Source organism: Schistocerca serialis, chromosome 1, assembly GCF_023864345.2.
Source record: "Schistocerca serialis cubense isolate TAMUIC-IGC-003099 chromosome 1, iqSchSeri2.2, whole genome shotgun sequence".
NCBI classification, from domain to species: domain Eukaryota; kingdom Metazoa; phylum Arthropoda; class Insecta; order Orthoptera; family Acrididae; genus Schistocerca; species Schistocerca serialis.
In genome coordinates, this window is record NC_064638.1 from 316,045,512 (window position 1) to 316,069,948 (window position 24,437).

Below are 24,437 nucleotides of genomic sequence, written 5' to 3' on the forward strand. Positions count from 1 at the left end.
AGAGAGAGAGAGAGAGAGAGAGAGAGAGAGAGAGTGTACAAAACTGAGACATTACAACACAGTCGTCGAAACTATAGTGTTTTTATGTGGCTGAAATACTAATTTCAAACAGAAACAGAGACCTAGAAGCGATCCAAAAGAGAGAACGAGAAGTAAGCACGAAAATTTTTGGAATAATTTATACTGGAGAATGAACATACAGACCAAGGGCAAATAAAGGAACTGAGAAACATACCAACTTTTATACAGGTATAAGAAACCACGGGATAAAATTTAATGTCCATACAGAAGAATGGAACTAACGATATTAATTAGGCAGGTTGTGAGATTCTGCAAACGTCGCAGTACAGGTAAAACTGAAGCAATAAAATGGATCTGTGCAGTAAAGAATAGCTATAGGAAGCAGGAGTCGCACAGGGCTGATGTTCAGGTTCTTGCAGCAAACTATCAAGATGATATATGATACATCTTATGCTTATCACGTTATTGGAAGAATATAAAAAGTTGGCCTTAAAAATTAATTATGGAAAGACGGAACATGTATTTTGCGGAACGAAGGGAAATAATTTGGACATTCGCGGAAGTCAAATTAAATTGTGTAACGAGTGTAAGTATCTGGGTAGTATCCTGCAACGTGATGGAATACGTGACAGAGATATCCAACATCGTATCAGACAGGAGAGAGTGGCTATCCCAAAATTTAATCCTTTATTTTGGTCCTCAAAAATGATTTCAAGGGTTAAAATATGCCTGCAAAATGGTTCAAATGGCTCTGAGCACTATGGGACTTAACAGCCATGGTCATCAGTCCCCTAGAACTTAGAACTACTTAAACCTAACTAACCTAAGGACACCACACAACACCCAGTCATCAAGTCTGCATAAATACATCATGGAACCAATAACAGGTTATTGGAGTTAGTGTTGAAGCTCACAGAAAGAAATGAAAAGAGACTTAAGAGGTTTAGAAATGGACCACTTGCGAATAGCATATGGAATTTTCCGACTGAGCGCATAAGAAATGAGGAAATAAGAGAAATGAAGAAATGACGCAGACCCAATACAGTTTTACGTATGAAACAGAGAAAAGGAACCTTGGATGATTAGGACATGTCAAAGGAATGGATGAAGACAGATGGCCAAAGAGTGCATTTTCATGGCAACCTTCTGGAAGAAGAATAAGAGGAAGACTGCGTAAAGGATGAGTAAGGGGCATCCCAAAAGCGAAGAGAGTAGAGGATGAGGAAGAATGGCCCGATCGTGGCGTTTGGCGACAGAGATGTGAGATGAGGTTGCAGCTGCGTGATCCCCGCGACAAGATGAAGATATAAATACAACGTTGAAAATTTATAGGTACGAAATTCAGCACTAGACAGTTTCCCTGGCAGAAAAAAAAGCAAGAAGCCCGGAACAGCTTTGCCTGACGGGTGAAGACATTCTATTGTGAGAGACTGAAGCTAATATGGACACAAAATCTAAAATGATACTGTTAATATACCCTTTAATGTACATCGCTTGGTCGAGTAGCGCCCAAACATACCGGCGTCTTGCCTGAAAGGTGTATTTTCTCCGATGTTTCGGCAAATATTTGCAATTTAATTTCTGTAAAGCGTATTTCGAGTCAAGCCAGTGTCGGATACATATGGGGGGATGAACGGGGCGCCCCCCCCCCACCCCCTTACCGACGCACCCCTTGCGGGGCCGCCCGGGTTGCCAGCCGCGCCGCCTTCGCCAGCCTTCACGGACGCTATTCGTTTTTTTTCGTCAGTCGACTCGACAAAATCTAGTTATTGAGTAGCTGTACTTTCCTATGTAACACGGGCGTCCATGTCATCGTATTTTATACGTTTTTGTCTGGCACATAGATAGCTAACACATACCTACGAGAAAAGTCGCGGCCATTCTAGTGATCTCGATACGTTATTCTGTCTGGCATTTGTTAGAGAAAAGTCGCGAATATTCTACTGTTTTTTGTACAGGGAACCTTCGATACTTAGCGTTATAAATACGGATTATTCGCCGAATATGTAGCTAGCCATAGTTGTAACTTTTTTATATCATAAGATGGCATTGTCTTATGTATGTGTGTATTCAGTTTAAATAAAACTTACTTAAACTTTGCATGTGACTTGATTATTTTTTATTACGGTAAAAGTAAAGATAGCTCAGGATATCTTTAGCGCTCCCTAATTGAGGTTTCTCTGTATCCGCCACTGAGTCAACCCAAAGAAATACTGCACATCACGTCTCTCATGCGACGCCCAGTTTCGACGTAAACCGTCGGTGTATTTTCCGTTACAAACAATATGGTTTATTAGAGAGGGGTTTCGAAAGAACGGACTCAGATAGGTCTAGTGCGATGTTTGTTTTCTAGATGTGTATTTACAAGAACAGTAAGACACGAGGCATAAACAGTACTCCGGCAGTGACTGAGCAGCGCTACCGCGTGGCGGTAGAGGCCAGAGCGGACCTGGGCTGTGCTGGAGTATTGTTTATGTATGCCACGTGTTATACTGTCCCTGTTAAGTACATATCGATGAAACAATTATCATACTAGACTAATCTGGGACCGTTCTATCGAAAGGACGCCTCAAATCCCGCTTTAAAAATAAAATTGTTTGTAACGGAAAACATACCGACAGTTTCCGTCGACAACAGGCGTCTCATGAAAGACGTGATGTGTTTGGGCTGACCCTAGCTACACGTCGTGGAAATAAAACTACAAGTATCTGTCGAAACAGCACAGAAAATTCGCCTGACAATTTTAAGGAGTAATATACACAGTGGTCAGAAACAACCTGAAAAGCTTGTAAGGGTGTTGGAGGAATAAGTTGTGTTAAGAATCAATTGTTAAGAAAAAAATTCTATACGTTGCACCTTCTTCGAGTTAATTAGCATTCAAGTTAGCCAATCGGGCTGTTGAGCACGCAATTTCATAAGGCCCGCCAGAGATGACGTATAAAACGTGTTCTTCGTTTGATTCCCTAAGACCGAACAAGAGAGAGATACTTAAATTGGGCACTGAACAGTAATAAGGATCCAACGCGGGCCAAAGGGTGAGTAGTCTCGCGCGCTATCATCTGCGCTTTGAGAACAACTAACACTAGCTGTATCTAGTGGGTCTCTTGAATTTGCGCACGCAACGTCGCGATATCTCAACATTACCACCTGACTTGAAACCTGAGACATTTTCATCTGCTGAAGCGTCCTGTTACAGCCTCTCAAGTCGCACAGCGGTTTCCTGACGGCGCACCTGTGCGGCTGCGTGACGGACGGGTCGTCGTGCTCGGAGTGTCCGTGGCGGCGGTACGAGACGACGTCGACGACGATGTCCCTGGCGAACTTGTGCCGGAAGGCGGCGGCGATGCGGCAGCAGCGCACCACGGCGTCCGGGCTGTCGGCGTTGACGTGCAGCACGGGCGCGCCCGTCACGCGGAACACGTCGGTGCAGTAGCGCGACGAGCGCGACGCGGCGGGCTCCGCCGTGAAGCCCGCCTGGTTGTTGAGCACCACGTGCACCGTGCCGCCCACGCCGTACGCCGGCAGCCGCGACAGCTGCGCGCACTCGTACGCCACGCCCTGCCCCGCCAGCGCCGCGTCGCCGTGCACCAGGATCGACATCACCTGCACCGCCGGCCGCTGCTCACGTCGCTGCCCTGCAGCTTGGCGAGCAGTACACGCCAGCCATATTTTGGGCAAATATACAAGGTCTTTCCAAAGAGTGTGCAAAAATTTAACAGGACATAGAGGATGCTCCACTGAACAATTTGAGGTGGGGAAACTGGGTTCAGAGAAGCCAGCTCAAGGAGACAATAGGAATAAAATCACATTACTGCGTACTTTTATTATTTACGTTAGTTACAGTTGACGGCAAATACCATCACTGACACAATGAACGTACTATTTGTACTCTATAATATTTGTTCAAAAATGTGTGTGAAATCTTATAAGACTTAACTACTAAGGTCATCAGTCCCTAAGCTTACACACTACTATTATCCTAAGGACAAACACACACACCAATGCCCGAGGGAGGACTCGAACCTCCGCCAGGACCAGCCGCACAGTCCACGACTGCAGTGCCTTAGACCGCTCGGCTAATCCCAGGCGGCTATACTATTTGTACTCTACCTTACAAAAGTGCTGAAAGTGACGGCAATCGCCGGCCGGAGTTGCCAAGCGGTTCTAGGCGCTACAGTCTGGAACAGTGTGACCGCTACGGTCACAGGTTCGAATCCTGCCTCTGGCATGGGTGTGTGTGATGTCCTTAGGTTGGTTAGGTTTAAATAGTTCTAAGTTCTAGGGGACTGATGACCCCAGCAGTTAAGTCCCATAGTGCTCAGAGCCATTTGAACCATTTTGACAGCAATCAAACTCAGCGTAAGCAAGACATCGGAGAACAAAAGTCTGACGCACCCTGGCAAATATCCCTGCTGTGTTTCGAATCACATCACAGGCAGCTACAATTGTGGCAACTAATTCCATCTCTGTATCCACTGGGATGTCATGCACAAATGGCTTTAGATATCCCCGTAGGAAGTAATCAAGGGGATTCAGGTCAGATGGCCTCGCAGGCCATGGAATAGGAACTCCCTTTCAAATCCAGCGTGAGGAAATATAGCATTGACAGCGCTGCAGACATTCACAATGAAGCGATGCGGTGCACCATTATGTTGTATCCACATCCTGTCACGAACAGCCAACGGGACAACATAAATACGATACAACAGAGCCACCTTGTGAAGAAGTAAACAAAACCCGCATCAGCCCGCCCGGCTAGCCGCGCGGTCTGACTCGCTGCTTCCCGAGCGGGAAGGTCCGGTTTCCGGCACGAATCCGCCTGGTATGCCGACCATTCTGTGGATGGTTTTTAAGGGGTTTTTCCATCTACCTCGGCGAATGCGGCCTGGTTCCCCTTATTCCGCTTCAGCTACACAATGTCGCCGATTGCTGCACAAACACTGTCTCCATGTACGCGTACACCATAATTACTCTACCACGCAGACATTTGGAGTTACACTCTTGTGGTATGAGACGTTCCCGGAGGGGTTCCACTGGGGGTCAAGCCGCACAATAAACCTGGATTCTGTGTGGGGCGGCGGAGGGGTGGGTGGACTGCTGTGGCCTGTTGTGGGGTTGTGAATCACTGAGAGCTACGGCGGGACGAAGCCTCTCCGTCGTTTCTAGGTCCCCGGTTTGGTACACAATACACACACAAACCTGGATCACGACTTCCCAGTAATCAGGCTCAACCTCCTTGTTTCCTTGCAGGAAATAAAGAATGTACATGTAAGTAAACAGCACAGTACATGCAAACTTGTATGCAAGTTCGTTGTAAGTAATCTGAGAACAGCAATGCTAGACAAAGCAGGAGGCAAGTTTATTTCCATATCTCCTTAAGGTGGCTTCTCCGAGCCTAGGTTCCCTACTCAGATTGCCGGCCGAAGTGGCTGTGCGGTTAAAGGCGCTGCAGTCTGGAACCGCAAGACCGCTACGGTCGCAGGTTCGAATCCTGCCTCGGGCATGGATGTTTGTGATGTCCTTAGGTTAGTTAGGTTTAACTAGTTCTAAGTTCTAGGGGACTGATGACCTCAGCAGTTGAGTCCCATAGTGCTCAGAGCCATTTGAACCCTACCTCAGATTCTCTATGCCCTGTTACATTTTTGTACGCTCTTACGTTAATACCCTGTAGAACTTGTCGATCTCAGAAATGGGATAATTACGCCTGTCGCCTGCCTGTGGCGTCGTTGCATCTACTGTGGCCGCGTCGAGCAATATAGGCTGCCAGAGGGGTGAGGGGCACCGTAAGATAGTAAAGCTAAGGACACATTGAGGGGAGCTGAATTGCAGCAGAGCTGTGTGGTACGACGCGGCTCAGTTTAGTACATCGCATTTGAAGCGCAGCGGCGCGACAATGTGTAACAAATTTTGTATGTAGGGCGTTCGGCAACCTCCGAGCAAAATTGACGACGGTAACCTGGATATTATAATAATTTCTCTCTAATGTGAGAAAGAAGACCTTGACCTTGCAAAGAGTAGCGATGCGGGGAATTTTTAACTGTCAGATTTAGCAACAGAACTGGAAACAAATGCCTTGAATACACCAGGCCTAAAACAATTACCAGGAACGAGATTTCGACTGCCTCACGTGAATGTTAGAGACGAAGCTTTTTCTTTAAAAACCAATTTGATGGGACGTTATCCTCGTACACAGTTAGATGTCCAATCGAAAACAGTATACGGTTACAGTCATAACAGGGCCCGTTGAGTTACAGAAAAAGCTTTTGGAACTTTGTGCCAAAAATTTAGGATTTACTATCTCTAGATGTGTCTCAATCAGCAACAAGTACAGAACGTCATTCTTGCCACTTGTTTCTTGCACAATTTTCTTACAACCAGACCCGATACAGTGTTGTTTGACAACGAGGAGACTGAACAGATACAAATCAGACACGTTCTTCACTTAGGAGACAATTTTGTAAATAATGCTAACCAGATATGGGATAGGCCTAGACTTAAAGATTATTTTAACTTCCTGGAAGGTAGTTTTGTCTGGCGAAACGACATGGTAAACAGCGGATGTTGCAGAAGAGAAAATAAGTAGTAAAAAATTGTAATAGTAAATATGTAGTTCATACAAAATAAAGACTAAGATGTAATTTGTGGGTATTTGTAGGTTATGTTAACTCCCCTTCCCGTGGAAATTTATTTCCAAATGTTGCTTTTTCTGGCACTATTCATTTAAAGTTCATTTTGAAGGTCAAATAACTCTGGCTGTTCTCTTATACATACGATTAACTTTTCCTCGTCTAACACCATTTTAAACAAACTTTCGTTTCGCACTTCAAAAGAGTTATGACCTGAACAGCTGCACCGTACAATTCCACTGCCGCGTAGTGCGTTCTGTTTTATACGGTTAAGTTATAAACAATCTTTGGTCGAGTCGCGCCGCGCCGCTCGGCTGCAGTGCAGTTCCTCTCAGCGCGGTCTTATGAGGGAAGTGCCCTGTGCGCATGTGCAACTCAGTAGCGAAGTCCCAGCTGCAAATATCAACCGTTTCATTGTTGCTGTGGTAAGTGGGCCAACGTTGCTACTTCAGGCCAAAGCTTCAAAGTCGGATAACAAGCCCAAAACCAGTTACGTCTTCTCCTGGTACACTTATACGATAGCCATTATTTTATCTATACGAGGTGCGGCTAGAAAAAAACCGGACTGATGCTGGAAAAAACATTTATTTACAATTATTTACAATTTCATGTTATCTCCTTCAATGTACTCTCCTCCTCGGTCTCTACACCGCTCCATACGAATTTTCCACTGTTCATAGCAATGCTGCAGATCATTTTCGGTAAGTCCATACATTACTTCCGTCGCTTTTTCTTTTACTGCTTCAACAGTCTCATATCTAGTTCCTTTCAAAGCTGACTTCACTTTAGGGAAAAGAAAAAAGTCACAGGGGGCCAAATCAGGTGAGTAGGGTGGGTGATCTAAGATGGGAATGTTGTGTTTTGCCAAAAACGTCTTCACTGACAACGCACTGTGAGCTAGGGCATTGTCTTGGTGAAGGATCCATGACTTTTTTCTCCACAAATCGTTCCGTTTTCTCCGTACTCGCTCACGTAGGGTAGCCAGGACGCTAATGTAGTAATGCTGATTCACTGTTAGTCCCTCTGGTACCCAATCAATGTGCACAATCCCTTTGATGTCAAAAAAAAACAATCATCATTGCCTTGAATTTCGATTTTGACATTCGTGCTTTTTTTTGTCGTGGAGAACCAGGAGTTTTCCAATGCATCGATTGGCGTTTAGTTTCGGGATCGTAAGTAAAAAACCACGATTCATCACAAGTAATAACATTTTGTAAGAAGGTGGGATCACTTTCAATGTTTTCCAGGATGTCAGAACAAATCATTCTTCGGCGTTCCTTCTGTTCAATTGTGAGACACTTTGGAACCATTTTTGAACACACTTTGTTCATGTTGAAACTTTCATGAAGAATCTGCCTAACACTTTCCTTGTCAACTCCTGTTAACTCAGACACTGCTCTGATTGTTAAACGGCGATCTTGTCGAACAAGTTTACCGATTTTTTCACTGTTTGCATCAGTTTTTGCTGACAATGGTCTGCCAGTGCGAGTTTCATCACTGGTGTCTTCGCGACCATCTTTAAATCGTTTAAACCACTCAAACACTTGTGTTCGCGATAAACAATCATCGCCGTACACTTGTTGTAACATTACAAACGTTTCACTTGCAGATTTTCCTAGTTTGAAACAAAATTTGATGTTAACACGCTGTTATTTCTGTACACTCAACATTTTCCGACGCACAGACAAAACGTCAACTACTTAAAACAGACGCCACGGGCAGACTGAGTGCAGGAGGCAGATGAAACTCGAGCAGTAGGCGGAGCGAGAGTCACGTGACAGGCCACGCGACTTTCAGCCTTATTGCATTCGTTTTATTGTTTCACCAGTACTAGTCCGGTTTTTTTCTAGCCACACCTCGTATACTGCCATTTTCCTACGTAACCGTCACCATCCGTTACGCGTTTTTACCCACGATGAACAAGGATAGCCACGCCACGCTCGTAAAAATCTGAACCATCTGAGACTACAGCTTTGGAGACAGCTTCTGATTCTAGAAGGTATTTGGCATGTAGACCACCTTTCATAGTCACAAAGCGACGAACGTCTACAAGCGCTAAATCAGGGCTGTGTTACGAGTCTGATAAGATAGTTCAGCCAAACTCGGTATTAAGTTCCAGAGGAGCATAACACTCAGGGTGCCTGGCAATATGGTGTTGTAAGAGAAAAAAAAAATCATCTAATCACACCAAAACGAATACCAGTTCAAGCACACATACAGGTAGGCCTACACACACACACGCACGCACGCACGCACACACACACACACACACACACACACACACACACACACACACACACACAGATCCGTGATATCACAAAACCACATTCAATAGCTGGCAGCAACATTCGACCGTCGGCAGCACCATCCAAAACTGAGAGAGGACGAGTCACTCTCTCACTATTCTCCGTATTTAAGGCTACTCTTTAATGTCGATTTTACACCCACAGCATGAGCAGGCACTGATTGGAGCATTTACGTTGTTTATGCATGCAGGATCTTTATGGTCGCACTCCTTCGAATAGTATTTTTCTGGAGTTGAGAACAAGCAGGCAGTTCGGTCATTTGACAGTAAATCTTGCAGTGGACTTTTGGAACTTGGAAGATATGCACAGCTATCAGGGAAAGGAATATCTTGAAGCATTTACCGGGGACAGAATGCTGGTCCCAAGAATTTCTCGCACCAGTGTGCAATCAATGCTTTCGGCCGAAGAGGCGGAAAAACTGCCAACCCGGACCTACCTGTTAGTCGCGTCTACACACGGCAGGAACAGGAAAGCGAAGGAAATCTGGGTCGCCCGGCCAGAACGTTTCAACATTGTCGCAAACGCCCTTTGTGAACAGATACGGCGGCCATAAAAATTCGTGGGTTTCCATGTTCACTGTGGACCAGACGCTATCGAGGGAGCTGTCTGGTGGTGTCGTCTCTCTGCCTGCAGAGTTTTTTGGGAAGCCTCAGGCCATCAAAGCAATATTAGAAAGAACGCAACATTTATGGTGGCTCTGAAATGATCTGTGTTGGGACACAAAAGCACTTTTCTTAGTTTAGCTGGGGCCCCTGGTCGGACACACTGTGATGTTTGGGCTGTCCAGATAATGATCTCCATTGTAAATGTGGTGTTCTCTTTAGAGATATACAGAAACTCAAAACACGCTGCCTAAAGCGGCTGTGGGAAAAACAAGTTGGGAGCACAGCGTCTTCTCTCTCTGCGCGAGAATTTGCGAGTCAAGGGTTGGCTGCTTCTCCAGAAAACGAGTCTGGCCGTCCTGATTTAGGTTTTCCGTGATTTGCCTAAATCGCGTCAGGCAAATGCCGGGATGGTTCCTTTGACAGGGCACGGCCGACTTCCTTCCCCATCCTTCCCTAATCCAATGAGACCGGTGACCTCGCTGTTTGGTCTCTTCCGCCAAATCAGTCCAGTCCAGTCCAGTCCAATCTCCAGAAAAGAGAAGAACATTTAAAACTTTGATTAGGATTGGCCGACGCTAGAGCAGACGGGTTAGAGGGGAGACTTGGAGCTCGTGGAGTCCTGTGATTCGCACAGATCCCTTGTCGGGTCTGTTGCATGAGTGCTTTTGAGGTGTTTACAAAACTGGGTCTCCCGATTCAGATTCCGATCTGGAGAGGTCCTTCGATTCAGACTACAGTCTGGAGAGGTCTTCTGATTCAGATTATGGTCTGAAGAGGATTCTGGTCATGACCTTTGTTACGAGTGGGTTGCACTTGAGACACTTGCCCCTAGCGTGACTTCCAACTAGCACTGGTCTTGACTGGAGAGCTATGGTGAGAGCTTCGCTGTACCGACAGTTTAGAGCTCAGTCATGTAGGACAACTCGCTGTGCCGTCTGCCACCTTGATGTTTCATCTTTTTGTGCGCACTGCCGTGTAAGTGAGTCAAATTGGTCCAGGGTAAGATCGGCGAACGGGAGACTCATATGCTGGAATCTGCCGAAATTTCAGGGCTCCTTTAGAGAGTAACTGTGAGCCGTATGACAGATCGCCAGCCACGACTTCGCATGTTTCGTAACCGCGATAGTGAACTGCAGGCGCTGTGCACATCGCTACTCTGCAGGCGCTTGAATCCCGGCCATCACTTGAGGCAGCGATACACATCGAGAAAGGGGTGTAGTATTGCTGCTCCGGGTTGTTAGGGCACACAGAATCACAGTCTTGCCACTTGTTTTCAGCTACACCAACGTAGTATAACTTCAGTGTAGAATAAATCCATCAAAATCTATTGGGTGTCAGATAATTTCAGATTGCGTTATCCATATTTTGAGCCAGAGTAAATAGTTCAATCAGACAAATCTTAGTCTTTGCCAACCAGTGGAGTGTTAACTTTTGTTGCGTCTCTTTGTATTGCCAACAGTTCGTGTTTTATTTGTCATCACGCTAGCATGTATTGTTTGCCTATTACATTAATCAATAAACTTGTGCCATAACTTTCATAAAAGATCATTCCGTGTTTATGCAAGGGTCACTGCAAAAGAAGTGCACACTATTTTTGGAAAAATACAGTTTTCATTCTGCATGTGTGAAAGTTTTACAGTGTGTAGATACATCCTTCCGGCCTGTTTTCAAACTTAGTTCAACCAGTTCCCGTGAGTGGCGCCGCCACAGCATGTCTTCATGATGGCTGCTACACTTGACGTTCGTCAGAAGTAACGTGCTGTCATAGAATTCCTGTGGCGTGAAAACGAGACAGTGGGAAACATCCACAAGAGGTTGAAAAAGGTGTATGGAAATGCTGCTGTCGATCGCGGTACAGTTAGTCGGTGGGCAAGCAGGTTCCGTGATGAGAGCGGGCACTGCATTATTAAGGATTGTCCTCGCAGCGGCAGGCCTCGTACTGCACACACTCCAGACAATGTGCAGAGAGTTAACGAATTGGTGACTGCTGACAGACGCATCACAGCGAACGAATTGTCACGCTACGTTGGGATAGGGGAAGGAAGTGTTTGCAGAATACTGAAAGTGTTGGCGTTAAATAAGGTTTGTGCCAGGTGGGTTCCCAGGATGTTGACAGTGGCTCACAAAGAAACGAGAAAAACGGTATGCAACGAACTTTTGGAACAATACGAGAATGGTGGAGATGAATTTCTTGGGAGAATTGTGACAGGTGATGAAACATCACTCCAGCATTTTTCACCAGAGACGAAGAGGCAATCAATGGAGTGGCATCATGCAAATTCACCCAAGAAAAAAAAAAAATTCATAACCACATCTTCTGCTGGAAAAGTTATGGCTACGGTGTTTTTCGATTCCGAAGTACTCTTGCTTGCGGACATCATGCCAAGTGGAACCACCATAAATTCTGATGCATATGTGACGACACTGAAGAAACTTCAAGCTCGACTGAGCCGTGTTCGACCACATCGGCAAATGCAGGATGTTTTGCTGTTGCACGACAATGCACGGCCACATGTCAGTCAAAAAACCATGGAAACGATCACAAAACTCTGATAGATAGGACTGAAACACCCGCCTTACAGTCCTGACCTGGCTCCATGTGACTATCATCTCTTTGGGAAACTGAAAGACTCTCTTCGTGGAACAAGGTTTGAAGATGATGACTCTCTTGTGAACGCTGCCAAACAGTGGTTCCAACAGGTTGATCCAGAACTTTACCGTGCGGGTGTACAAACGCTGGTTCCAAGATGGCGTAAGGCAGTTGAGAGCGATGGAAATTATGTGGAGAAATGATAATATTGTTCCTAAAGGATGTATCTACACACTGTAAAACTTTCAAACATGTGGAATGAAAGATGGTTTTAAAAAAATAGTGTGCATTTCTTTTGGTGTGACCCTCGTATATTAATCACCCATCAACAATTAGCTAAAATAATGACAGAGCCATAATTTCATTAATGATATTTCAGCATTTAAGCTCATATAGATTCTGATAAATGTGATAAGTTTTACAACACAGTCAAAGGGAAAAATCAATTTAGCAGACGCAGGGGCCAGATAGACAAGTGGAAAGCTTACTAGTTAAAGTGATTGCTATCAGGGCGTAAACTCATAGTCGCCTTCCAAAACATACCACAAGTACAGCGTATATTCGCGTACAGGCGAGACATTTTACTTGACAGTCATTTGCTCGCTGTCGGCGGATAAATACGATATTGCAGTGCCTGTGTTATTTCCGAAGAACGATGCAATGCTCCTTTGGACATTCACGCATGTCGGGTGCAGATAGCCGAATGATAATGAGACCACACGCGATAAGCGGGAAATCCGGCTTCGAGTCCTAGTCCAGCACAAATTTTCATTCTCGTCATTCCATTACACACATATCAAAAAAAGTTTTGCATCACCTTGGTTCCGAGAGTTCCGGAACATCAACATAAACATCATTTCCGCCCTTTTTATTGCTCATGGAAACCACACATTGCATGTTGTACCACCATACAGCTAGACCTTCAGAGGTGGTGGTCCAGACTGCTGCACACACCAGTACCTCTAATACCCAGTAGCACGTCCTCTTGCATTTATGCATGCCTGTATTCGTTGTGGCATATTATCCACAAGTTCATCAAGTCAATGTTGGTTCAGATTGTCCCACTCCTCAACGGCGATTCGGCGTAGATCCCTCAGAGTGGTTGGTGGGCCACGTCATCCATAAACAGCCCTTTTCAATCTATTCCAGGTGTGTTCGATAGGGTTCATGTCTGGAGAACATGCTGGTCACTCTAGTCGAGCGATGTCGTTATCCTGAAGGAAGTCATTCACAAGATGTGCACGATGGGGGTGCGAATTGTCGTCCATGAATACGAATGCATCGCCAATATGTAGCCGGCCGAAGTGGCCGAGCGGTTCTAGGCGCTACAGTCTGGAACCACGCGACCGCTACGGTCGCAGGTTCAAATCCTGCCTTGGGCATGGATGTGTGTGATGTCCTTAGGTTAGTTAGGTTTAAGTAGTCCTAAGTTCTAGGGGACTGATGACCTCAGAAGTTAAGTCCCATAGTACTCAGAGCCATTTGAACCGTAGTGCTCAGGGCCAATATGCTGCCGATATGGTTCCACTGTCGGTCGGAGGATGGCATTCACATATCGTACAGCCGTTAGGGCGCCTTCCATTACCACCAGTGGCGTACGTCGGCCCCACATAATGCCACCACAAAACGTCAGAGAACCTCCACCTAGCTGCACTCGCTGGACAGTGTGTGTAAGGCGTTCAGCCTGATCAGGTTGCCTCCAAATACGTCTCCGACGATTGTCTAGTTGAAGGTATATGCGACACTCATAGGTGAGGAGAACGTGATGCCAATCCTGAGCGGTCCATTCAGCATATTTGTTGGGCCCAACTGTACCGCGCTGCATGGTGTCGTGGTTGCAAAGATGGTTCTCGCCATGGACATCGAGAGTGAAGTTGCGCATCATGCAGCCTATTGCACACAGTTTGAGTCGTAACACAACGTCCTGTGGCTGCACGAAAAGCATTATTCAGTATGGTGGCGTTGCTGCCAGAGTTCCTCCGCACCATAATCCGTAGGTAGCGGACATCCACTGCAGTAGTAGCCCTTGGACGGCCTGAGCGAGGCATGTCATCGACAGTTCCGGTCTCTCTGTATCTCCTCCATGTCTGAAAAACATCGCTTTGGTTCACTCCGAGATGCCTGGACACTTCCCTACTTGAGAGCCCTACCTGGCACAATGCGGACGCGATCGAATCGCGGTATCGACCGTCTAGGCCTGGTTGAACTACAGACAACACGGGCCATGTACCTCCTTCCTGGTGGAATGTCTGTAACTGATAGTCCATCGGACCCCCTCCGTCAAATAGGCGCTCCTCATGAACATCTTTGGGCGGGTTTAGTGACATCACTGAACAGTCAAAGGGACTGTGTCTGTGATACTATATCCACAGTTAACGCCTATCTTCAGGAGTTCTGGGAACCGAGGTGATGCAAAACTTCTTTTGGTTTGTGTACAACTGATGGTTGTTCATATTCGCTGTTGTGAATACATTTCATGTAATCAATTTAAGGTGTCTATACAACGTTAGGAAAGATTGACGGGTTTAAACTGGCGCAATTCGTTAAGCAGCGAAGAATTCAATGACATATCTCCTTTTACACGCACCTCGATGTCGGATGCGATTTTGGAATACTCCCCGTCACAGGACAACGAAAACAATAGGACATTAATAGGAAGATTCAAAAAATAATACTACTCCAGCATAATCTTACTTAGACACTCAAAGTGAACAAAATGGAGGAGGAAATAGTTTCGGAAGGACACACTCAGTAGCACTGGCCGTCAGAAACTCCCAAGAAACGAGGTGTACATGCGTTTCATTGCAGCCAGATCATCAGCATATAATGCTCAATACGAACGCATCAGAACAGCATTTGATATAGGTTTAGTGAGCTTAACTGAAACGAACCACACCGTAACTGGTTCTTAGACCTCCCAACAGAAATTTTAGTCTCTCGATTAAAGCCACTCACCTTCCCACAAATCGTGGTAATCTATTTCAACAGCGATGCCGATATATGTGGGGGACAGCACACACTGTTATACAGGGTGGTCCACTGATAGTAACCGGGCCAAATATCTCACGAAATAAGCATCAAACGAAAAAACTACAAAGAACGAAACTCGTCTAGCTTGAAGGGGAAACCAGATGGCGCTATGGTTGGCCCGCTAGATGGCGCTGCCATAGGTCCAATGGATATCAACTGCGTTTTTTAAAATAGGAACCCCCATTTTTTATTACATATTCGTGTAGTACGTAAAGAAATATGAATGTTTTAGTTGGACCACTTTTTTCGCTTTGTGATAGATGGCGCTGTAATAGTCCCAACCGTATAAGTACGTGGTATCACGTAACATTCCGCCAGTGCGGACGGTATTTGCTTCGTGATACATTACCCGTGTTAAAATGGACCGTTTACCAACTGCGGAAAAGGTCGATATCGCATTGATGTATGGCTATTGTGATCAAAATGCCCAACGGACGTGTGCTATGTATGCTGCCCGGCATCCTGGACGACATCATCCAAGTGTCCGGACCGTTCGCCGGATATTTACGTTATTTAAGGGAAGAGGAAGTGTTCAGCCACATGTGAAACGTCAATCACGACCTGCAGCAAATTATGATGCCCAAGTAGGTGTTTTAGCTGCTGTCGCGGCTAATCCGCACATTAGTAGCAGACAAATTGCGCGAGAATCGGGAATCTCAAAAACGTCGCTGTTGAGAATGCTACATCAACATCAACTGCATCTGTACCATACTTCTATGCACCAGGAATTGCATGGCGACGACTTTGAACGTCGTGTACAGTTCTGCCACTGCGCACAAGAGAAATTACGGGACGATGACAGATTTTTTGCACGCGTTCTATTTAGCGACGAAGCGTCATTCACCAACAGCGGTAACGTAAACCGGCATAATATGCACTACTGGGCAACGGAAAATACATGATGGCTGCGACAAGTGGAACATCAGCGACCTTGCCGGGTTAATGTATGGTGCGGCGTTATGAGAGGATGGATAATTGGCCCCCATTTTATCGTTGGCAATCTAAATGGTGCAATGTATGCTAATTTCCTACGGTAATGCTCTACCGATGTTACTACAAGATGTTTCACTGCATGACAGAATGGCGATGTACTTCCAACATGATGGATGTCCGGCACATAGCTCGCGTGCGGTTGAAGCGGTATTGAATAGCAAATTTCATGACAGGTGGATTGGTCGTCGAAGCACCATACCATGGCCCGCACGTTAACCGGATCTCACGTCCCCGGATTTCTTTCTGTGAGGAAAGTTGAAGGATATTTGCTATTGAGATCCACTGACGACGCATGACAACATGCGTCAGCGTATTGTCAATGCATGTGCGAACGTTACGAGAGAGCGAACTACTCGCTGTTGGGAGGGATGTCGTTACACGTATTGACAAATGCACTGAGGTTGACGGACATAATTATGAGCATTTATTGCATTAATGTGGTATTTACAGGTAACCACGCTGTAACAGCATGCGTTCTCAGAAATGATAAGTTCACAAAGGTACATGTATCACATTGGAACAACCGAAATGAAATGTTCGCACGTACCTACGTTCTGTATTTTAATTTAATAAACCTACCTGTTACCAACTGTTGGTCTAAAATTGTGAGCCATATGTTTGTGACTATTACAGCGCCATCTGTCACAAAGCGAAAAAAGTGGTCCAACTAAAACATTCATATTTCTTTACGTACAACACGAGTATGTAATAAAAAATTGGGGTCCCTGTTAAAAAAAAAAAAAAACAGTTGATATCCGTTTGACCTATGACAGCGCCATCTAGCGGGCCAACCATAGCGCCATCTGGTTTCCCCCTTCAAACTAGACAAGTTTCGTTCTTTGTAGTTTTTTCGTTTGACGATTATTTCGTGAGATATTTGGCCCAGTCACGATCAATGGACCACCCTGTAGTGTTAACCAAGAAAACTTACTTGTCAACATCCATGCTAATTAGTTACCTCGTAATCCACATTTTCTGGTACTAGTAGAGTAACACCGCCAGCTTTAGTATGTAGAGTAAGATGTCTTGGAGCGAAAGCAAACAGGCTAGCTATTCGTATGAGGCAAGGTATCAGTCGCTTTCAGAGCTGGATAACAACAAAATCAATGTCACATGTGAACAGCCATACAATTCAAAAAGTAGCCTCGCTATGGTGAGCAGAAAGTACAGTGGGACGCTGTCAGCTAATTCACCTGTCAAGGTCCAGCAGAGGCATTGCTACTAGGCGATGACGAAAGAAAGTCTCGAAAATGGTTCAAATGGCTCTGAGCACTATGGGACTTAACTTCTGAGGTCATCAGTCCCCTAGAACTCAGAACTACTTAAACCTAACTAACCTAAGGACATGACACACATTCATGCCCGAGGCAGGATTCGAACCTGCGACCGTAGCGGTCGCGCGGTTCCAGACTGTAGCGCCTAGAACCGCTCGGCCATCTCGGCCGGCAAAGAAAGTCTCTCAACTGAGGAACCGTCATACATGTTGGAACACGCCGATGATAGGCTATAACTCCATTGGAAAGATTAAAATAGGACCTTGTCTCGGCACGGGTAATGAGAAATATGCAAACCATTATCGACCTGATCTAGAGCTTGAACATGTTCTCGAACGAACATGTGCGGAATATGTTTCGACAGCAATATTTCTGCAGGCGACTTCGAATGACATACTGAGTCCATGTCACGTCCAGTTGTTGCACTATACCGGGCAAAAGGTGGTCCGACACAATATTAGGACGTATCTGGCATGTCCCTATCATTCCGCCTGAAGGAACGCTCGTCATTATTTTAATACTGCTCAGATCAAGAGAAGGAATAAAATCCTTTGGTAAGTTTCCATTCCAGTCGCTCAGTGTTAAAAATACGATGGGTTACGGGGATTCCACCAAAATTCCAACGGAATTGGCAATCTATTTTTGTGTGAGTTGTTAACCTTTTCTGATCGAAGAAGCATCACCGTTTGTGAGTAACGGCCACATTTCTCTTGTTGACTGGTTTAATTGTACTTCCTTTGTCACAGTGTGATTTGCCAAACTCATCTCACAGCAGCTATTGAGGCAGAATTTCGAAACAGAGTGCCTCATTAAACAAGTAATTGGCAATCACAGAGCTGAATAGCTTACGAGAAACCTTATAGTGTCGCTTTGCAGTAAAATAAAAGAAGAAATTTCATGTTTATTTTCATACTAGGAAGCTCTTGTTTCGCTAGCTGTCGATAACTCTTAAAAACTTAGTCACTGGAGTGAAATAACTAAAAAGGGAAGTATAAGTGCTGATATATCGCCATAGATAAGAATGTTCCGTGTGTTTAAGAATTGGCAAAACACTCTCCTCCTTGTGTGCTATCATTCGCCAATTTCGTTTCGATGTCTCGAGCGGTTTAGGACATATGAGAGATGCGAGTATTTCATTCTCGCCGGTGTGAGATCGGAAGTGAGCGCGCTACATGGGATCCATTTTCTCGAGATCGGAGGCATATAGAGACCTCCTCCCAAGTCTAAACAAAAATTCAACATGTTAGCTAATTTTCATACGCAGCAACATATGGTGTAGTACGCACCAAACGCAAAATCATAGCGACCCCTAATTTTCGTTGCAAACTTTTTGAGTTTTGCGTAGTGTCTTACTTAAATATGCACATCACAAAAAGAATGGTCATTAGCGAGGTGATGGGCACTTCGTCACGAAGATGACATATAACGCTACAAGTAAGGCACAAATCATATATTTTCAGTGAATAGTTTCTGTAAAATCGTTTGAGAAAGGTAACAGGTTGCGCGCGCTTCGGTTCTGTCAGCGCAGAGCGTCGCCAGTCGGCGCGCGCGAAGTTTGGTGAACGCGTCGCAATATGCGCTGGACCCGCGCGGCTCGTGTGGCACGTGCGCGTCGCGCTATGGTGTCGCCTCACGTCACACGTGCTATACGCGTCTCAATTTGCGCCTAGCCTAGACCTGAAGCGTGAAAGTAGCGTCAGCTGTTGCGTGAAAAGTGCGGTCTCTTGTTGGCAGGGCGGTGACGCACCTTGCCAGGGTCGCGGTCGCTGAGGCGCTGCAGCGCGCGCGTGCGGCCCATTACAACGGCGCAGACCGCCTCCAGGTGGGAAGGGTTGGCCAGCAGCGCGACGCGGATCGGCCGGCCGGTGCTCGCGCTCTCGAACTGCTGGTGCGTGCCCAGGTGGTACCTGCCGCACACCGCAGCGCCTCAGTGTGATTTCCTCGCCGGGAACAAGTACGCTGCAAACAAAGTGGCATGTACAATTTAATCGTGAGATCGCACATAACTCAACTGCAAACGCTTCTGTTCCTCTGACGACGACTTGCAGAAGGCTTTCTCGATGTTAAGAAATGTCAACTGCAATCCAGGTCTCACTGTTACGATCAGTCATCTGATAACGGCTATACTGCGTTATAGCTGTAACCTTTGAATTTACGCTGCTTCTAACCAGGAAAGTACTTGGGCTCGAACAAACACAAATACACCAAAATCGTGTGAGAAATAATGTAAAGGTTTCTTATTGCACTAGTGATACTCCCGCATCTGCAAAACTCTGCAGTCGTCCGTTAGAGGCCTCTGCGTATGCCATGCCGCATTGCACACTGACCTGCCGGTACGCCAGTCGGGACCAGTAGGGACGGTGCAGTGTGCCTCTGAAGTTGCGTTTTGTGACATTATTTGTGTATTGAAGCGTCAGATGGCTCGGCGATTGGTAATCAATCCTGCTAATGTATTGCGATTGGTTGAGATGAAGTTACGAAGAACCCTTCTTCGTGAAGATGGTATTGGTGTAGAAGACGAATCATTCGCATGTTTTCTGGTATCTATTATAGTGCAGAAATATGAGCAGAAGTTAGAAACAGATACTGTTGTAACAAAAACACATAATGATGATAGGGATGATAATGACGAACAACTCATTGCAAACGGTAGTGTTACGGCAAGTGCGGGAAGAGGCGATGGAAGCAGTGACAGTGAATACCAACCGTCTCCCAAGAAGAAGGTTAAAGTTGCAAGTATCAAGTTGCAAGTATCATCACGGCGTTTGATGACAACAGACTGGAGAACATGTACGATGATTATTACGTAAGAGGTTTCGACACACACGACAAGCTTCTGAAAAGATACCCTAAACTAAAGTCTAAAAGCAATATTAAAAACATACTGGATTACGTGGCAAAGAAAAGAGAAGGAAATACAGTTTTCAAAGAAAATCGTACACTGCTGTTCAAGACCATCAAGGAGCGTGTAATGGCGAAATTCGATGAAGCGCGAGAATGTGGTTCCGCCGTTCATTATTGGCATTTACAACATTGGGCATTGGACGTAGCCAGAAATCTCGGGTGTACAAACTTTACATCTTCGCTGGGATTTATTACTAATTTGAAAAAGGAGTTTAGGATAACATCACGCCGTATCACTGTGCTCCAAGCACGAAAAGATAAGGAAGACGAAGAAGAGCTGATTGAAAGAGCTCAAACGTTTGTTGCTGACGTCAATGAGCATATCACGAGAGAAAACATCGATATTAGTTCTGTATGGAATTGTGATCAGAGTCAGTTTAACTATGAACTTTCTTGTCACAGAACACTACCCATGAAAGGGGAGAGAAACACTGTCGCGATGTTGCAATCAGTTAACTGTGCAACACATAGTTACACGATTGACGTTGCTATATCAGTGGACGGACGACTGACAGACAAACTCTATATTTGCTTCCAAGAATCCAGTGGAAAGTCTGGACCCCGCGTGTCAAGGGAAATAGAAACGCGGTGCCCTCCAAATGTCGTCGTCGATGCAAGTGTGAGTGGGAAGATGACGAAACAACATCTGAAGACGTTTTTTCTGTCAGTTTTGAATCCACATTTGTCGAGAAAGTCATTAGTACTTTGTGACTCCTGGTCTGGACATAAGGATGAACGAGTACTACTGGAAGCATCTGGCGGAAAACATGTAGATTTAAAAATCATTCCGCCTAAAACTACAAAATATGCACAACCTCTGGATGTGTATTTCTTCAGGCAATATAAAATATATGCCAAGAGAATAACAGACTTCATTAAACTACGTTCCAGTAATATGCAGCCGAAACTGCACGACAGATTCTTTATCATGAACATGCATTTTGTCATTCACAATCAGTTATCTGCGGGAGTATACAGACCAATGCTTCGTTACGCGTGGTAGAACGCTGGCTACGATATTGGTGAACCAGTGAGCAACTTCAAAAGTGTCATTGACGTGGCGTTCAACACTGATATTATAGAATGTGCAAATACGCCATGCGATCAACTTGCATTTCTTCACTGTGCGTTTTGCAGTCATTCGTATTGCTCGGAGCATTTTATTGACATTTCGCATTTACATTTATAGTTAAGATTGCTGCATTGCGTATGGCGCCTACAAGTACATCTACAGTGATATCTTGAGCATGACTGCAGAGTTTTGCAGAAAAACGACACCCACCAGCACATTCAGAGGTACATAATGGTCCTGTAACCAAACGTTCAAACGTTCATACAGATCTGTTTGTTCGAGCCCAAGTATTTTCCTGGTAAGTTAAATATCTGAGTAGGTGCTGTGACACAGAGCATTATACCCTACGCGGGGCGACAAGAGCTCGCTGCATGTAGCCAATGCAAAACCATAGTCATCTAGTAACCTCACCAGAAATGCACGTAATATCGTTATGTGGCCTAACAAAGCTTAACGTAAAGCAGCCGCGACAGTAACTGTCCACACTGGCGTATTAATGTTCTTCAGCTCCCTTTTGTGCGTTTACTGTCATTCCATCCGCTTATCAGTTACCTCCATGATTATCCCTAAAGTGATCCGCGATCCACTAGCCTAGGGAACAGACTGCTGATGTCACGATTCGGTCGGGACGGCGTAGGTCCCCTCCACTTCTCAAGAACGTGGCTTATGGAAGCTGGACTTCTAAACTTTGCACAGATGTTGTACATTTTTGACTTCTTCTTTTTCTCCTTGACACGGAACAAAGACGAGCGCGCTGTCACACTTCCCGCGCTTTGCCAAAACTGCACTCGACGCTCGGCAGTAGGCTAGTACAGGGCTTGGACAAAAATATGAAAATAACACGAGAAATTCGCGCTTGAACATAAATACAAATTCCAGCCAAGCCTGCATGTTGCGCTGCTGTATTTGACCACAAACAGCATCTATACAAGTGTTTGGTGTTTCAAGAGGCCTCATAAAAGACGCTCTATCTGAGCTTTCTCAGATTTTTTTATCATCTCACGGGTAAAGACTGCGTTGGGAGCTTATGTGATTGATTTTTATTCTCTTATTACGCTTGATATTCGGCATCCCGTGAACATCTATTCACCTTTCCTAAATATGGCGACTACTTAATTGTATGAATGTATGTAATTACAAAGGCATACACATCGGTAAATTCAGGTGAGTTATCTTGGTTCCTTCTTCTTTCAGGGCCTGGGAAGGGCCGTTGTGTTTAAGTCTCCTTGCAACGTTGTGGCACCACTTTGGCAAGGCGTCCGTCTGCTCCTCCTTCCTTAAAACGCGGCCTCGCGATTGGTGCCCTCAGACACACGCGCAAGAAAGACGGTTGTTCAAATTTTAGTTGTTGAGTTCGTGAGAAATTCACAACAGAGGAACTAGGCATCGTATTTGCCATCTTCTGGTTGGAGGAAACGCCAGGTACCACTCCAAATCCTTTTTATCAACTGGTCAGTTCGTTTCCGCCAAGCTTTTCCCTTCTCTTAGAGAAAGCTTTTGACAACGTTGACTGGAATACTCTCTTTCAAATTCTGAAGGTGGCAGGGGTAAAATACAGGCAGCGAAAGGCTATTTATAATTTGTACAGAAACCAGATGGCAGTTATAAGGGTCAAGGGACATGGAAGGGAAGCAGTGGTGGGGAAGGGATTGAGACAGGGTTTTAGCCTCTCCCCAATGTTATTCAATCTGTATATTGAGCAAGCAGTAAAGGAAACAAAAGAAAAATTCGGTGTAGGTATTAAAATCCATGGAGAAGAAATAAAAATTTTGAGGTTCGCCGATGACATTGTAATTCTGTCAGAGACAGCAAAGGACTTGGAAGAGCAGTTGAACGGAATGGGTAGTGTCTTGAAAGGAGGATATAAGCTGAACATCAACAAAAGCAAAACGAGGATAATGGAATGTAGTTGAATTAAGTCGGGTGATGTTGAGGAAATTAGATTAGGAAATGAGACGCCTAATGTAGTAAAGAAGTTATGCTATTTGGGGAGCAAAATAACTGACGACGGTCGAAGTAGAGAGGATATAAAATGTAGACTGGCAATGGCAAGGAAAGCGTTTCTGAAGAAGAGAAATTTGTTAACATCGAGTAGAGATTTAAGTGTCAGGAAGTCGTTTCTGAAAGTATTTGTATGGAGTGTAGCCATGTGAGGAAATGAAACATGGACGATAAATAGTTTGGACAAGAAGAGAATAGAAGCTTTCGAAATGTGATGCTACAGAAGAATGCTGAAGATTATATGGGTAGATCATATAACTAATGAGGAGGTACTGAATAGGACTGGGGAGAAGAGGAGTTTGTGGCACAACTTGACAAGAAGAAGGGACCGGTTGGTAGGACATGTTTTGAGGCATCAAGGGATCACCAATTTAGCATTGGAGGGCAGCGTGGAGGGTAAAAATGGTAGAGGGAGACCAAGAGATGAATACACTAATCAGATCCGGAAGGATATAGGTTGCAGTAGGTACTGGGAGATGAAGATAGGATAAAGTAGTATGGAGAGCTGCATCGAACCAGTCTCAAGACTGAAGAACACAACAACAACAACCAGTTACAGTTATAGGAGGTAGGGATTGCTGTAGTCACTGGGAGGAAGATCCACAATGGATGCCGCTATCAGAGTGGCTATTAACGTTTAGCAGATATAGAAATTCTGGGTGGGAACAGGCGACAAGAAGATTTCCACTGAAGTGAATGGGCTGCTGCAGACTGTCAGTAGGAATAGAGGTACTTCTATGTCTGAAACTGATACCGGGGACAGCTGACGGCTCTGATCGAGTACACTCGGAATATGGGAAAATCCTGGCTCTCAAGAAAGAAGATGACCAGCAAGACTGTATAAATTGTATTAAACCAGATTATATCCCTAAAATCTGAAAAGAGTGGTAGCCATCCTAAAATCTGGCATTCAGGCGTCATTCTGAAGAACTTCAGACCAAACTTCGTATTGTACAGCCTCTTCAAGTCATCTGAGAAGATCAAAGAAAGTAGTCTGAACCTCTCCATTATGGAT

General features: G+C 45.1%; 1 protein-coding gene across 1 annotated transcript in view; it reads right to left on the minus strand.

Moving 5' to 3' along the window:
- Positions 1–24,437, minus strand: part of LOC126470087 (2-oxoglutarate dehydrogenase complex component E1-like) — a 165,207-nt gene that overhangs the window by 107,165 nt on the left and 33,605 nt on the right. The window contains exons 6-7 of the mRNA XM_050097661.1: positions 19,193–19,352; positions 3,254–3,624 (exon numbers count right to left, since the gene is read on the minus strand). Coding sequence (XP_049953618.1) covers positions 3,254–3,624; positions 19,193–19,352 — 531 coding nt within the window. The remainder of the gene's footprint in view (positions 1–3,253; positions 3,625–19,192; positions 19,353–24,437) is intronic.